The 17,842-nt window shown below is 40.1% G+C and overlaps 1 protein-coding gene across 1 annotated transcript in view; it reads left to right on the top strand.

The window, feature by feature from the left end:
* The first annotated feature begins 1,584 nt into the window (after positions 1-1,584).
* ctdspla (CTD (carboxy-terminal domain, RNA polymerase II, polypeptide A) small phosphatase-like a) overlaps positions 1,585-17,842 on the top strand; it is a 52,818-nt gene continuing 36,560 nt past the window's right edge. Inside the window, exons 1-5 of the mRNA XM_048618196.1 lie at positions 1,585-1,628; positions 3,511-3,592; positions 4,056-4,088; positions 7,145-7,246; positions 16,282-16,338. Of these exons, the coding sequence (XP_048474153.1) occupies positions 1,585-1,628; positions 3,511-3,592; positions 4,056-4,088; positions 7,145-7,246; positions 16,282-16,338 (318 nt within the window). The remainder of the gene's footprint in view (positions 1,629-3,510; positions 3,593-4,055; positions 4,089-7,144; positions 7,247-16,281; positions 16,339-17,842) is intronic.

Raw genomic sequence — 17,842 nt, forward strand, 5'->3', positions numbered from 1 at the left:
TGCCCTGGCTGTTATTTTGACCAATGGCCTGAGCAGATGAGAGACTCTAGATTTAGACTGGTCCATCACACACTGTGCTGAGATCAGAATTTTCCCTATAGGAAAACAAGATACTGGAGAAACTCTCAGATTGGGCGACATTTGTGAAGAGAGAAACCTGAGTTAATGTTTTAAGTCCAATGATTCTTTAGAACTCAGAAGTTCCCTTGTTTACTGAATTCCTGGTCTGGGTTAAAATCGGGTCTGAAGATTCTGTTTCAGTACTAGGTTCCCCTGCTATGGAGAAGAGTGTTGTTCTCTACTGTTCCTATTAATTCCTTTCCTTTATATAAATATCTTAATCAGATAAATTCTTAGTATCAGGACATGGCATGCACACTAAGTCAGCCACTTTATCCTTGATTATTATTCTTCTGAATTACAGCTTTCTCTAGTAGATCCTTTGCCAGATGGAGTATCCAAGGTTTATTTCAGAATTTTTGATGAGATCTGGATAGTACTCTGTATAATGTACATGAACATTTTGCTTTGATATTCCATGATGTTGGTAATACCTGATTTTTTTTGCATCAGCAACCGACCTATATATGATTTTATGTGCCTGGAAATAATCCCATTGCGCTTCTCTCTATCTGTGTTTCATCTGCATTCCTTTCTGGCAATTTCATACCTGGAGTATGCCATTTCACACTTCATGTGATTTTTTTTTTTGTTATAATTGTTTGTTTTCTTCATGTGTCGCACATCCCTGCCCACCAAAACAAGAGTGCCCCCTTTATCCTACTTTCTTTATTCCTGACTCTTAATCAATTTCCATCAATATCATGAGGTTACTTTCAATTCTTTTGCATTTCAGTTTTTATAGCAAGCTTTTGTCTGGAATCTCATTGAGTGTTTTTCTGAATGTGTACATGCATGACATTCATAAGCCTTTCTCTGTCCATCTGCTTGGTGACTCAGTTATCCCTGTCAATTACACTTGACTTTTTGAGATAGAATCGTTAAATGATTTCAACACAGAATCAGGCTATTTTGCCTGTTGATGCCCCCCTAAAAATCAATTTGACTAGTTCCACTGCTCTGCTACTTGCTCAAAGCCCTACAAATCTTCTCTCTTAATCTAATTCCCCTTTGAAGGATGAAACGTTTCCTAAGTTCAAAATTTTGGTACTGTTTAGAATAAGTGGGCTAATGAAGATATTTCCCCTGAATTCCCTAATTGATTAATTAACAACTGTCCTAGTTTGATAGAAGAGCAAAATAACAGAAGTTGGTAGTGAGAGTAGATTGATCATCATCTGTTACCTATGTGGAGAAAAGTGAAGTGATCCATTTTTGTGGGAATGATGCAGAGAGACAGTGTAAAACAAGGGGTGCAATTCTAAAAAAGGTGCAGTAGCAGGAAGACCTAATTCCCTAATTGCTGTGATTCTCAAGTCATAGGTCGGCCAGACCAATGAAGGATGGCAGAATTCCTTACCTATAGAACATTTTTATGATGATTAACAGTGGTTACGTGATCGCCATTAGGCTAGCTTTTTATTATGTTTAAATATTCCATTTGTCCCGGTGGTATCTGGGCCCATGTCCCGAGAAACTTACCTTGGAGATTCTGCGTCACTAGTCCGGTGAGGTCTTTACTACTCCACTATCTCACAATTGTGGGTGCCATACTTCGGGAAGGATGAGAGTACATTGGAAATAGTGCCAAAAAAGTGTACAAGGTTGTTCTGGGGAAGGGAAACATCAGTTACCAAGGTAGATTAGAGGAGTTAAGTGTCTTCTGCTTAGAGAGGAGAGACTAAGAGGAGATTTGTTGGAGGTTTACAAAGTCATGAGAAGACTGGACAGAGTAGATGGAGAGAAACTGTCCCCCTCGTAGAAGAATGGAGACCAAAGTGAGAGACATTTACAGTGATTTGCAAAAAAAGCAAGTGCGACATGCAAAAAATAACTTTCCCACACAGTGAGTGATTCAGATCTGGAATGCACTACCTGAAAGTACAGCAGGGCAGCTTCAATTGAGGCATTCAAGAGGACATTAGATGATTACTTGAATCAAAAAACTGTGCAAGGTTATGTGTAAAAGGCAATAGATTGGCACCAATTTTTAATACTGGTTTGGAGAACCATTGCAGACACAATGAATGGGCTGAATGGCTTCTTTCTGCACCATTATAATTGTGATTTATGATCCCTAGTTTTGAACAGTCCCAGAGATGAAAATATCTCTTCTGTTTCTTTAAAAAAGTAGGCTCTTCTGTTAATCTGAAAGCAGTCTTGTTCCTTATGATAACTTAGATGCTTTAAAGCATTTATCCAAAATGTAGATAGTGCCTGTCCCCTTAGGTATTTGTTATTGAAATCCTTGGAACAGCTGTGCAGTTAGGCTGCTGCTCGTGGAGGCAATCAGAAACTTGCCTTTTGTTTTTACCCTGTAAGTTGAGCCTCTTCTGATGTTTGTGCTCATTGCCAAGTCTTGTTGAGCTGTTTCTTGCATAGGATGTCTACTTGTTCTTGCATTGACTTTTGGTGACTTTAAGTGATGGGATTCTTCATTAGGACAGACAAGATCATAGTTATATGTATGTTGCAGCTGAGATGTAACTCATAGAATCGTAGAATAGAATCCCTACAGCGTGGAAACAGGCCCTTCAGCCCAACAAGGCCACACCGACACTCGAAGCATCCCACCCAGACCCATCCCCCTAATCTACACATCCCTGAACGCTACGGGCAATGGCCAATCCACCTAGCTTGCACATCTTTGCACCCGGAGGAAACCCACGCAGACACGGGGAGAATGTGCAAACTCCACACAGACCGCTGCCCGAGGGTGGAATCAAACCTGGGTCCCTGGCACTGTGAGGCAGCAGTGCTAACCACTGAGCCACCGTGCTGCCCCCCAGTAACTGCCAGTACTGTGTAATTTAAACTCTTGAGAAGTTTTCTAACAAAAACAACTACATGTTTGGAAAGATCACTGGGGGGAAAACACAGTTCTTTTGCAGTTTATTGTGAGTTGGCTTTTTTCAACCCCTTCTAAAAATTGCAGGCTCATATCTGAAACAGATATCAAGTTTATCAAATTTTTAAAACATCTTAACATCTTTTAAATCTAAAAAAGTGCCTAGCATTGATTATAATTAGCTTTAGCTAGCAAGATTCGTTAACTGGATTCACATCATTGTCTTCACCCTACCTCCCTACCAGCAACCTTCCTCTTTTCGATTTTTCTTTCTCTCTTCCTCCTCCTTTTTGCACAGTTTTCTATCACGTTAACTCTTGTCTGCTGTTCCCCTCCACCTTTCATTCTCATCTCTTCTTACCACCTCTTCTCCCTACTTTCCCTCCCACATCTCCTTCTGTTCTTCTCTCCCAGTCTTTAACTTCTTGCCCCACTCTCTTTTCCTTTCTCCCTTTACCCATCTCCTCTCCATTTACGTTTTTATTCTTTCCTTCCCATCCCCTTTTGCTCTCTTTGCTGTTCTTCTGTCTTCCATTTTCCAGCTCTCCTCCTCCTCCTTCCATCTCATCACCTGAATTGACTGTGCAACTGGACATGAAGCTCTTGTTAGTTTTCTGTTCAAAAGTAACTTGAACAATGTAAATGCACAGATGTTTAGACCATTTCTGGATTCAGCAATGCAATAATTTGTACTGACTAAATTGTTTTACCTCTGTTAGAATTCACTAATGCTCTGATGTAAAAGTAAACCTATGAATCTGAATCCAGCTGAGAGTTGGGCACTCTGTCACTGTGATACCACTGGTAGAGTTTAAATGGAGCTTTCCTCAGGTTGAGCTTTCTACAGCACACAGTCTTCAGTTCTGCACCCACACTTAAATCCAGTAATCAGTGATGGACAGAAGAGAAAATCTGACTGGGCAAAACTCTCTGCTATACCTGTGTATAGTTCAATCATATAATGGTGGATTATTAGGAGGCAGCTTCAACTTTGGTTAATTTTATTTTCTTTCCTTATTAATTTCTTATGCTGCATATTGACGAGGATTTTTCTTTGTCTTTTTTGTCTTGTTTATTCGTTCTCCAGTCTGACCAGGTACAGGTCACCCCCAGCCCCAGTGTATGTATTATTATTTCATTTTCTGCTATATTCTTTTTGCATGCTTTCATACTGCTTGTGGGTGGTACACTCAGATTATTTGAGTCTGGATAACCCAATGTACAGCAGTATACATTGCAATCATTTAACTGCTGCATGATTGTAAACAAGCTTAACTACCTGTGGAGTGATGGTAATCAAGGTCTACCACAGCACTGTGCTTTAAATATGTGATTTATTTGACACTACATTAACCTGGTATTTCCTTTCTTTTGCCTAGAAGTACTTTGTTCAAATCTCTCATCATTTCCAAGAGCGAGGATGGGGGTGTCAATGCGGCTGCTGGCCTTGCTATAATTTGACCACTGCACAGCTAGTGGATCTGCCATATGACCACCTACACAATGGCAGATTTGCCACGTGACCAGTCACTCTGTATGAAGAGAAACAAAGAAGTGATTTGCAGCCTGTGTTTCAAGCTCTCCCCTCCTCGTTCTGCCTGTCATGCATTGGCTTCTTTTTTATCTGTCTTTTTTTAATTTTAGAATTTTTTTCATATAAAACAGCAATTGGCCGCGACTATCTACACTAATCACGCTGGATATTTGTTTGGTTAATGGCATGGTATAAGTTTGTAATTTGGGAATTGGACCCTTCAAAACAACACAACTAGAATTTGGTTGCAATTAAGATATTTTCCTAAATGTATGTAGGAAAAAGATCGATCAGTGGTGGATAAGAGAAGGAAGCACTGTTCTAGTGTGCTGTACTCAGTCACTGTGAAATGCCGGTGTTTAAGTTGTACCGTCTCTTGTTATTGTTAAGCTGAATAATAAATGTGTAGATTCTGTCACATTATTAAAACCTCCCTATGTCAGGAGCAGTTTTTTTTTGCAAGGCTGTTTTTTTGGATCTGGCCATCATTCTGCTGAAATTAGTGTTTAAATCTGTCTGCAGATTAAAATAATTATTATTGAAGCAAAAAATGATTTAGAAGTGATTCATTAGGATTTTTAAGTTGCTTATTATTTTGATATCAAGGCTCTGATTTCATTTATTGAATTTATTCCTGCTGATCTGCTCAGCACAATTATTTGAAGGTTAGCCTTGATGACAATAATTACTTAAAATGGAAAATCCAAGGTGCATTGATACAATTACTAAAAGAACGATAATTAAAGACAAGGTTATAAGTTAATTGGATACTTTTCATTCTTCAGTTTCACTTTGAAATATTTCCCATGATTTTAGAATGAAACCCCTTGTTATTTCAATTCATATGCTTTGACAGGATATACAGAGTTTTCCCCAGTGTTTCTCCAGACCATACTCAAAAGCAGGTTAAAAAGTGTTTTTTCTGTTTTGGAAGTTGTATTAGCTGGATGATGGATGATCGAATCTTACAAAGCCTATCCTGGCCTTAATGGAGTTTAAGTCAGATTTGGTGTTATTGAATCTCTACGGTCAGGAAACTAATAGTCATATCAAGATTATCCTAATATCACATTTTGATTAATACCCTTGGAAAGAATTGCACTCTCTACTTATATTTCAGAGAGAAGTAGAATAGGAGCAGTGCAAGCGAAGCTAGGAATATTGGAAGACAAATCAAAAAGGAAAAGATTGGGGAGGCAGGATGGCTTTAAAGATTAAAACATTTTAGAAGTAGGAGCATTCAAACATTTAGTTGGAAATTGAATCAATAATGTACAAAACACTAAACGTAAATATCTGATAAACCCTAACTGTATAATTTTGATTTTTCTTGCACAGGTGGTCATTACTATCTGAAACTCAGAGAATGTTCTTCCTACCTCTTGGCAAATATGCCTACATGTGCATAAATTGTTGGGAAGTAGTCCTCATCATGAAAACAAAATTAATCCTGCCCGCTCCTCTCCATGTTGAGATTTCTAATTAATGTTTGTTTGTAAAATTTAATTCTGTAGCAGTATTAACTGATTCCTTCTGATCGTACATTCCCATGACAATACTGCAGACTCACTCAATGGCTCAGTGAGTATCTGGACCATGGAGTCTGTTGTAAGTGCTGGGTTGCAACAACTCTATGTCCCTGGATTTGACGTGTAAGATGGAAAAATTGTCCTGGCATTTCGCTCCTTAACTTGCAAAAGATTGCTACTGGGAGGTGTCATTGTGTGGATGCCAGGTGAAGAGGGAATGGGTTTAGCTGTTCAGTGTTTTGTGATATAGTAACCTCCAGTACTCTTGTTGGGCACTGACAGAGGACAATGAATACTGAGATTGGAGTTCCAGAAGGCAAACTGTATCTAGAGACTTATGAGTTGGTGCTTTCAGGGACGTAGGAGAAGGGACAATGTTGCCTAATTTAGTTTTTAAAACAAGTGATCTAGTTTGGGGGAGCGATCTTAAATATTAAGATCTGCGCTCAATACTACTAATGTATAAAGCCAGAATGTTAGCATGTCAGTGGAATGTGCACAGAGAGCCTGCATAGAGATCCATGCCAGTGCATTTTGTCCAGTAAATTCCCAGACTCGGTCCATGAAGTTCTTTTCCACTTTGGGTGGAATGTATTGGATGGGAGAAAATGGAAGGTAGTTGAAATTACATGAATGTTCTTTCATGTATCTCACAATATTGGATGATTGAGTTGAATCAACTGTGGCCTTTATAGAGGTAGCTGATGGTTTTCTGATCCTGGGAAACAAACCTAAAGAAAGAACTGTGGACGGAACAGTAACAATCCGAAAATAACTTAGTGTTAGTTCTTTAAAAGTCTAGTGATGAGTTTCAGATAATTATTTTTTCTAAAACTCTTCTTAGGCAGTTGATGAGAAACGTCCTGAAATCTAGCAACAGATTCTAGGTGTGTGTTACAGAGACTGAACCATCATACCAAGAGATTCACACTAATGGGCCTGATGTATTTTTGTGAATGAAGTAATTAATTCTGCAGCCTATCTGAACCAGGGTATTCATTTCTGCAAAATTGCACACATGTTCTACAGTGTTATGACAATATATGTCCTGTAATTTCAATCCTGTTTTTTTTGTTTGTTTGTGTTTGCCTTTTGTTTTCTTTTCTCCTTTAGCCTCCGGCCAAATTCCTCTTACCAGAGATGAGAGTATCTGATGTTGGAAAGAAATGTGTAGTCATCGACTTAGATGAAACCTTAGTACATAGTTCCTTTAAGGTACTGCAAGTTCTTTGTTCATTCTTTGTGTTCTTCTTTAACTCAAGTATCTTTTTAAGTTAAAGCATACAAATCCACATTATCAATCTTAACTCTGTTTTGAGGCGGAGATGGTATGCATGAGAAGTAATTAAGAGCATGTCACTAAAATAGAGACTGCCAAATTTATTTTAGCATGATACTTTTATAATTTAAAATGTTTAGCCTACTCAAATGGTCATTTTGGTAACTTCACTACGTTCTTGTGTGAGGATAGTATTCTCAATGGGCAAGATGGGAAGAACCAGAGAGAGAGATTTGGGTGTATACTTGAAAAGGACAACTTTTATGGATACTTGGGGAAAGAGCAAGAAGGAATAGGAATAGTTGAACAGTTCTTTCCATTTCCAAGAGCTGGCTCAGGTAGGATGCGCTGAATGGCCTCCTGTGCTATACAAAAGTGTAAGCTACTTGAATAATTTCATGTTCAAACGCTAGTGTCTGAAAAGGCTTTTGCATTGGTTCATGCTAATGTCTTTGGACCTGTATTCAAATTCAGCCCATACACAAGAATAATATGAAAATGCTGCTTTGCTTTTGGGGCTAGTGTTCATAGTACAAGCCCTGGCAGAGTTAGGTGTGCACTGCAGTTCCAAAATATTTTGAACTTAAACTTGCAATCAGGATGCTAACAGGATGGATTGTGCTGGCAATGGAACATAGGGAGTCATCATCCGAGGCTTTGCATTGATGATACAAAAGTAAAGGGCACTCTACCTCTTTGTTTGGCTTTTCCTGATGTGACCGGGAAGTGCTTAACTTACTTGTTTGACATTGTCATTTGTTTGATTTCAAGCACTTCCATTCTCCAGTACTTAGCTGTTTCTGAATTGACAATGTAAAAGGAAATCACCAGAAAGGGAAGGGGAAAGGCCTCTCCTGCACTTAAACAAAAGATTTCATTCAGTTTCCTTTGTCCTGCAAAAGAGCAGCTCATGCAATATCAGTTGACTACCAGCTAGCAATTGGAGGGAATTGAAGTAAAATAAACCCGTGCTCACAGAATAATGGGACGTGCTTGCCTGGGTTTCGGGGCACCTGCTCTCACATCTTTATTGTGTGATGACTGAATTTAAATACAGAATGACACCCGGTTGTATGAAGATTTAAAGTCCCTGTTGTGTAGACAGTAAATTAGTGATGTTGGTAGTGAGTATTTTGCTGTAGAGTGAAGATACTCCAGTTGGCACACTCAGGTCACTTGCTTTCAATAGGTGAACCAGTGGATAATGTTTGCCTTACATTGTTATTGCAATATAGAACTGTTTACTTTCACCATGTTATGCTTCACGAAGAATTCATTTTGTTGGGAGCAAAAGTAAACCTGGGCTTTGGTAAGTTAGGATCTTGGATGACTGAAATACACTAAAGCTTCTGTTTACAACCTGATGTTTGTCAGTATCTACAAAACCAGATACTCTAAGTGGATAGTTTCATGTGGCCAGTTTGTTTTGATGTGGTGAATAAAATGTTGCATTTGACTTTTTTCTTCTCTCCTACAAACAGTGATAGGTTTTTATGGGTTATGGAAAGTGTTCTGTGAGTTGATTGTGTGAAGGGAAGGCTATCAAAGTGTCTCTTTTTTTTAATTCATTTCTGGAACGAGGTCATTGTTGGCTCGGCCAGCATTCATTACTTATCCCTAGTTGCCCTTGACGCTGCCTTCTTGAACTGCTGCAGTCCATTTGGTGTATGTACAGTGCTGTTAGGCAGGGAGTTTAATGTAACAACAAATTTTGGAAAATGATCATAACAAGCACTTTTAAAATTTGACCCTGTTGCTCAATCTTGTTTGTGATCCCTTTAAGTGATATGTAGGAGCAGGAAGCGCAGAGAACCTTGGATGTCTAAGAATATTCAGGTTTGGATAAGAAGGCAAAGGCAGCACATTTACTTCGGCCTTTGTGGAGAATAGAAAGTGCAGGTTGGAATCTCAGGAAAACAGAAGAACAAAGAGGGCCATGGAAAAACAATAGCAGGTAAAATTAAGGAGAACTCCAAGATATTCTACAAGTATATTAAGGGCAAGTGAGAAAGAGTAGGGCCCATTAGGGACCAAGGGGGAGATCTGTGCATGGAGCTAGAGGACTTTGGAAGGTTGTTAAATGAATACTTAACTTCTGTCTTCACTCAGGAGGAGGACAATGCAGATACAAAATTTAGGGAAGAGGACTGAGATTCTTGAGCGGATTGCCTTAAGGAGTAGGGAGGTATCCGAGGTTTTGGCAGGTTTGGAATTGGATAGATCCCCAGGTCTGGTTGACTTGTATCCCATGCTACTGTAGGAGGAAATTGCTACAGTTCTGATCAAATTTTTAATTCCTTTCTGGCCACAGGGGAGGTGCCATTGGACTGGAAGACAGCTAATGTTGTCCCACTTTTCAAGAAGGGTGATAAAGATAAACCAGGGAATTACAGACAGAGTCTCTCATTAGTGACAGGGAAACTATTGGAGAATACTCCGAAGGAACAAATTAATCTCGACTTAGAAATGCAAAGGCGGATCAGGAATAGTCAGTGTGGCTTGGTCAGACAGGTTCGATCGAATTTTTCAAGGAGGTATGTATCATAGAATCCCTACAGTGCGGGTGGAGGCCATTCAAATCTGCACCATCTGAATCTGAAGAGCATCCCACTTATACCCACCCTTTCTCTGTAGTGCCGCAGTTACCATGGCTACTAAACCTAGCCTGCACATCCCTGACACTACAGGGCAATTCAGCATGGTCAATCCACTAACCTGCACACCTCTGGACTATGGGAAGAAACTGGACCACCCAGTGGAAACCCATGCAGGTGCAAGGGGCATGTTCAAACTCCACACATCCACCTGAGGCTACGTTTGAACTTGGGACCCTGGCGCTGTGAAGCAGCAGTGTTAACCTCTGTGCCACCATACTGCCCTCTAACCATTGTGCTGTTGTGCCTGCCCTGTAGATGGGGTAGGGCAGTTGAAGTAGTTTATATGAATTTCAGCAAAGTGTACAAGATCCCACATGGGAGAATGATAAAGAAGGTGAAAGCACATGACATCCAAGGTAACGTGGCAAATGAATCCAAAGTTAGGTTAGTGGTAGGAGACGGGTGGTAGAAGGGTTGATTGTGTGACTGGAGTTCGATATCCAGTGGCATGCTGCAGTGCTGAGTCCCTTATTGTTTGTGATATATATAAACAATATGGATAAGAGTGGGGGGGGAAATGACAAATAAGTTTGCAGATGGCACAAAGATTGGCCGGATAGTTAACAGTGAGGAAGAAGGTCTTGGGTTACAGGAAAATATAGACAGATTGGCCAGATAGGCAGATCAGTGGCAGATGGAATTTAACTTTTCCAAAATGTATCACCACACACTTTACAGAAGTAGCAAGATAAGGGAGTACTCAATAAATGGTACAATTCTAGGAAACTCAGAGGAACTGAGGGATCTTGGGGTGCTTGCCCATAGATCCCTGAAGGTGGCAGGACAGGTTAATAGGCTGGTTAACAAGGCATGTGAGATACTTGCCTTTATCAGTAGTGGCATTGATTGTAAAAGTAGGGATGTTGTACTGGAGCTCTACAAAACTTTGGTTAGGCCACAGCTGGAGGACTGTGTGCAGTTCTGGTTGGAGCATTTTAGCTATGAAAAGAGGCTGAATATGTTTTGTTTGTTTTCTTTGGAGCAGAGAAGGCTGAGGGGGACCTGTACACGATTATGAACGGTTTGGCCAGGTTGGATGAAAGCAGCTGTTCCTCTTTATTGTCTTGAATAACAAGGGGGCATAGTTTTAAGGCAAGGGCAGGAGTTTTAGTGGGATTTGAGGAAAAATCTTTTCACCCAGAGACCTTCAACCACCGTCTGGAATGTATTGCCTGGGAGAGTAGTAGAGGTGCAGAAACTTACAACTAAAAAGTACGTGGATGAGCATTTGCCATGTCATAATTTTCAAGGCTTTGGGCCAATTGCTGGAAGGTAGGTCTTGAGTTGGTGCAGATTTAATTGGCCAAAGGGCCTCTTCACTGCTGTATTACTCTAGGACTCAGTATCTCTTAAACCAGCAGAGATATGTTGCTGGGAAGCGTTATGAATGGTGAATCAAACTGAAATGCTGAGGTCAGATTCAGGACCGATGCACGTGGTTGGCTTGCTGTGGGCTAGAAATGAAAAAAAAAACTTATATTTTCTGTAGTAGTTACATTGGTTGTCATGTTCCCTGCTTTACAAATTGTTCACAATAAATTCCCGCAAAAATGATGCGATTATCTTACTTTCTCTGATGCTCAGTGAGGAATCAGTATTGACCAAGATACTAAGGGAAATTCCATTTCTTTTCCTTGCACTGGTGACATGGGAAATTCTTCAAGCTGAGAGGCAGATGTAGAGCTTTGGGTTAATATCTCAACCTCAGTACTTCACTGCACATGCCACAGTATTCTGATTCAGAGGCAAGAATCATTGAGCCAAGCTGATATCTTAATGTACATCCTTGATGAGTTCCTTTCATTTGTTGCATTATTTTAAACCCCTTGACCATTTTCCACTTATACATTTGACTCCTCTCGTCACTGCAATTTGTTCCACAGAACTTGCAGCATAGAAACTGACCAATCGGCCCAACTAGTCTTTGACAATGTTTTGTGTTCTATAAAAGCCTCCAAACATCCTTCTTAGTCTAATCCTGTGAATACATCTTTGAATTCTTCATGTGCATCTATGACCACTCCATGTGGTAATGAACTCCACATTAATCCGCATATCAGTAGTGCACTGGAGTGGCCATGAATAATGTCAAGGAAGTGGGATGTGGACTCATGCCTGTGATCAGTCTCAGACATGCTGTTTTTAGGAATGATGCTGTGCTGAAAACCATTTAGCTTTAGAAACTTGGCATGAGCAGTCTTCATTTCAATGAATTAGTCCTTACAGAGACCACATTCACATTTTTATCTTTTAAAACTACCATTCCTTAAAACATCCAACTACTTTTGATTGGGGAGCTCAGAGGTGTATAGTCTGGAACAAGAGAAGTTCATTCAGCCTGTTCCAGCATTCAGTTAGATTAATTACAGATATGTATCTCATCTCTATTTATCTGTCTTGGTTCCATATCCCTTAATGCCCTTGCATAACAAAAATATATCACTTTTTTTTTAAATTTTCTACTGGATTTCTAATCTGAATTATTTTGGGGAATAGATTCCAGATTTCCACTGTGTGAAGAAGCATTTCCTGACAATCCCTGAAATTGCCTACCTCCAGTTTTAAGATTGTATGTCCCCTTATTCAAGACAGCCCCATGAGAGGAAATAGTTTCTCTTTATCTGTCCTATCAAATAATTGTCTAAAACACCCAAAGCAACAGCCTCTATCATGTTGAGCATTGTTGAAAAAAATCACTTCAAATACTTCCATGGTGTTGGAAACTCGGCTTACACAAACTGACTGAACACCCTTCCTGTTAAACATTTAGCTGCCATTATATAGTTACGTGAAAATCCTGCAGAATTGGCTATTTTCCAGCTATGTACCATGGAGCCTGCTTCTCTCAGCTGTTGTATGGGACGCCCTCACGTGGTTTCTCTTGCATAGCAACAGTTCATTTTTTTTTTGTGTGTGGCCCTGTGCTGTCATAACCACACAGTCTGCACTTTGGAAAATTATAAATGTTTGGTCAGTCTCTTGTTTACTTAGCAGTTCAGCTGTTTAGGCGCACTGATGCATGCTACATGCAGAGATGGATCCAAAGTTCCATTTCTACTGTTTGAACCTTTTTATGCAACTGAAAGAACTGTGAAGCTAAACCTTTATAGAATGCACAGCTCAGAAACAGGCTGTTCAGCGCAGCTGATCTGCACTGGTACTTGTGCTGTACGCAAACCTGCTCCCACCCTATTGCCTAATCCTATTGATAGTCCCTTCTAATTTTTCTCTCCCATATACTTAATTAGATTCCCCTTAAGAGGCATCTGTGCTATTTTTGTTAATCATTCCAGGTGGTGGTAGTGCGTTGCACATTCCAGCCATTCTTTGGTGAAAAAGTTTCTCCTGAATTCCTTTTAGATTTGTTAGTAACTGCCTTTATGGCTTCCAGTCTGGCTTCCCCTGAAAGTGGAAATATCTTTTCACCATCTATCTTACTGAATCCGTCATACTTTGAGAAAAGACTAAAGTTTACACAGGAATTTGTTCCTCTCCTGCCCGTCACCCCTGCCCTCTAGTGGTAAGAGCAGTGGATAAATTGTCTTCACAGATCCAGTAAGCATAAGTCTGACCCTCTTCCTTCAGTTGGCAGCTCCTTCAGGTTTGAGAGCTTGAACCTTGCTGATCTGAGTCTGAGCAAGGTGTATCCTCCTCTGTGTTACTGTGGGAGTGCTGAATCACCAGAAATATTGTCTCAGTTAGACTGAGTCCCAATCAAGGGGATCACCATGCCGCCTGACAGCATCCAAAAAATAAAGAGCAGAGACTAACATTCATCCCACAAATAAATCACATCTTTTTTTTAAAAAAAAGACATATTTAACCATTTGTTCACTTTGTGTTTGGGATGCAGGGGATGCTGTCAAAGTGTGCAAGGCAGATTAGCAGGTATATAGTATTGAAACACAAATCAGCCAAGATTTTACTGAATGGTAGAATGTGGGGGGCTCTTGTAGCACAAAAGATCTATATCCAAGTCACACCTGCAGAGATGTGCTATCACAAAATCTTTTTGAATGGTGTGACTGGCCCAATAAGCTGAATGGCCTTGGTTCTGTTTCTGATTTGTTGCTGGTCCTTAGTTGTTCTGAAAGGTTGGTAGAGGACAAAAGTACAGGCTATTAGAAGTTTTACAAGAATGATGCCAGAATCAAGTAGTTATACCAATTAGGACATATTGTATAGGCTGTGGATCCTAGAAAAGAGGATGTTGAACAGTAACCTTTATAATTTTGACAGTGTAGATGTAGAGAAGATGTTTCTGCTTGTGGAGAGACCAGTGCAAGGAGTCATTTGGAGAAGTGTCTTGAATGTAGAATTTGACATCACATGAAGTAGCTGAGGTGAATAGTACAATACATTTAAGGATAAGCTGGGAAAACACAGGAGGGAGAAAGGAATACGAGGGTTAATTAGGAGTCAGATGCAGTGAAAGCTGGAGAAACTCAGCAAGGCTGGCAGCATCCATGGTGAGAGAAACAGAGTTCATCCTGGTCTTGAAACTTTAACTCAGTTTCGCTCTCCACAGATGCTGCTAGATCTGCTGAGTTTCTCAAACATTCCGTTTTTGCTTCAGATTCACAGCATTTGCAGTATCTTGCTTTTATTTGAGGGTCAAGTAGGAGGTGTGGTATTTGGGCCAAAAAAAGCACAATGCACAAAGATGCACACACATGCACTTCAGGAAGTACGCTAAGGCTTCAGAAAGAGAGTGCAGAAAAAATTGTGAGAATGGCTCAAGGAACAAGGGAATTCAGCTAACTGCATAGATTTGAGAAGCTGGATTTATTCTCTGGGCTGAGGTTTGATTGAGGTGTTGTACATTAAGAAGTCTGGACAAAGTAGATGTAGAGTAACAGATATAAGATTATTATTTAGATAGAAATAATGTGCAAGAGTCTGGGGTAAAAAACAGGAGATTAGTAGTAGGTAATGATACTCGTTTGAAGAGTCGGTACAGACATGATGCACTGAATGGCCTGCTTTTGCACCTTAACACTCTGTGATTCTGTGAACAATTCATATTGGCAGAAGGATTGGGAACCAAGGGGCGCTGATCTAAATTGGTTCAAAACTACAATAGGGAATTTTTTTTTAAATCTAAGGAGTGTTTGGAATTTGGAATTTACTGTCTGAGAGTCTGGTAGAGGCAGGTTCAAGTGAGACTTTCAGAAGGGAAGTGAATAAGCTCTCAATGAGGGGAAAAGTGCAAGGTTGAGTGAAAAGGGTAGACTTACTGAATTGATCTTTTGAGAGCTTGTATGGATTTGATGCACAAAATTGCCTCCGATTGTTCAGATCCATTCTATGATTTTTTTTAAAAATTCCAAATGGGGCCTATATGATGTTGTAATTGGGGTGGAAGGGGTAAATGGGGCGCTCTAGTTTCCGAGTTTTTAACCTTGTTCATATAGATGTCACTGGCTAGGTCGGCATTTGTTGTCCACCTCTAATTGTCCAGAGAGTAGTTAAGAGTCAGCCATGTTGCTGTGGGTCTGAAGTTGCACGTAGGCCAGACCAGGTAAGAACAGCAGATTTCCTTCCCTGAAGGACATTTTGATATCCACATGGTTTTCCCAACAATTGGCAGTGGTCACCATTTGGCTGTTTTTTTTTATTCCAAAATATTTTATTGGATTCGAATTTCATCATCTGCTATGGTAGGATTGAAACCCATGACCCAAACATTAGCTTGAGGATCTGGATTGCTAGTCCGGTGACATTATCACTATCATGCTAGCGACTCCTAAGGGAGGAGAGGCTCACTTGGTGAAAGCCGGTGATCAGGGTAGTGAGAGAAATCTGAAAATGTGGATAAAGCTTCAAAACTCCTGCCGTTGAACACTAATCTACCGCATTCACTGTTCAGCCATGGGTCTCACAGGAGGGAAAGAACTTTGAAGTTGTAGCTCAGAATAAGTCAGTAACTGTAGCTGACACAGCATATCCACATAATACCATGGAGTGCTTGAAAATAGCTTGATCTGGGAGGAAATGGGTTAACTTTAATTTAGCTATCTGTTGCCAGCTGAATCACAAGCACAAAGGATGTACAGTGAATGAGTTGGAAAACATTCCAAAAATTGCTGTGACTTTAAATTTCTGCGCGCAAAATAATAGATTGGAAACCATCGTTGATGCTGAAACATGTCGTTTCTCAGGTTTAAATCATCTTCTCTGTGAGATTAATATAAATAAATGTCCACTGCAAACAGAGTGTTTAAATTGTATGTTTGCAGTTAAACTGTGCTAACAGAATTAGAATTTGCACATTTAACCGTGATGTATAATGACTTCCTTTTGTTTATTTACAGCCTATTAACAATGCTGATTTCATTGTTCCTGTTGAGATAGATGGGACTGTTCACCAGGTAAGAAATCCTATTGTAAACAATGTACCCTTCATCATACAAAGGGATCAAAGGTCAGAGGGACCACGGCTCATGTTTGATCAAGCTGGTCATCACGTTCAGAAACCAAACTGTTTACATAAGATCAGTGATGTGGAAGGGCCATTGCAGAATCATGAATGACCACAGATATGAAGGGTGTACAGAGGAATGAGATGTGGAGATAGAAAAGAACCTCTGAAACGAAATAATTAAAAAGGGTGAAGGGCGGAGGTGGTAATTACTGATTACAACAGCTGTTTGTGCAGTTTGTTTCGGTTAAAATGGAGATTGCTTAGTAAGTATGCAAAAATGACAAGAATTGTGCAAGAAATCATAAACCTGATGCTGCACAGCAGATATCTAAGGTCCCTGGAGTCATGGGGATTGCTCGTAAGGTAGCTATTCTTACTCTCACCACTACTACATAACTGGCAATTGTGCTGTGACTAGACTGTCAAACCATACACATGACTCTCTGCTCAGGCCAGCGCACTTTTCTCTGATAACTATTTGGGTTAGATCAACAACATACATTTATATGTACCTGCTGAGCTTTTCCAGCAATTTCTGTTTTTGTGTACATTTATGTAGTGCCTTCAATATAGTGAGACATCCCAAAGAGTTTCCCAAAAGCACTAGCAGACAAAACTCCAACATTGACATAACGAGAGGATGGGTCAAGTTGGTCAAAAAGTTAAATTTTTACCAATGTTTTAAACAAGGTGGTGTACAGAGACAGAGACGCTGAGTGACGATATGCCAGAGCTTAGAACCTAAGCAGCTGAAGCTATGGCCGTCACTGGGGAATGACTGAAATTTGGGAGGTGTAGTTGAGGTTGAATGCCAGAATTATTTGATGATTGTAGGGATGAACAAAATTACAGAGATAGGAATTGTGACGCCATGAAAGAAGTTGAATGTGAGGATGAAAATTTAAAAATTGTGGCATGCTCTTATTCAATGTCAATTATGGGGCAGCAGAATTTAGCATGAGATCTGTTTTAAGGAGGTTAAAAGAAAGGAGGTCAGCCTGAATTGCATTGGAGTGGTTTCGTTTGGAAGTAATAAAGACTTGAATGACGATTTCAGCATCAGATGAGCTGGAGCAGGACTGGTGATGGATCATGTGATGGAGCTGAAAGAAGGGGTTGTGGTCATGGCGTGGTACACCAACGCTCCCTTTACAAAGCTGGAAGTTAATAAATGCCTTATTCATTCGTGGAATGCGGGCATCACTGGTTAGCCAGCATTTTTTCCCATTCCTAGTTGCCTTTGAACTGAGTGGCTTGCTAGGCCATTTCAGAGGGCAGTTAAAAATCAACCTCATTGCGGTGGGTTTGGAGTCACGTGTCGGCCAGGCCAGGTGAGGATGGCAGCTTTCTCTCTGAAGAATTTCTGAAGGGCATTAGTGAATCACATGGGTTTTTCTGACAATCAACAATGGTTTCATGGTCATCATTAGACTCTTAATTCCAGATTATTA

Source organism: Rhincodon typus, chromosome 2 (assembly GCF_021869965.1).
Source record: "Rhincodon typus isolate 14 chromosome 2, sRhiTyp1.1, whole genome shotgun sequence".
In the NCBI taxonomy this organism is placed as follows: Eukaryota; Metazoa; Chordata; class Chondrichthyes; order Orectolobiformes; family Rhincodontidae; genus Rhincodon; species Rhincodon typus.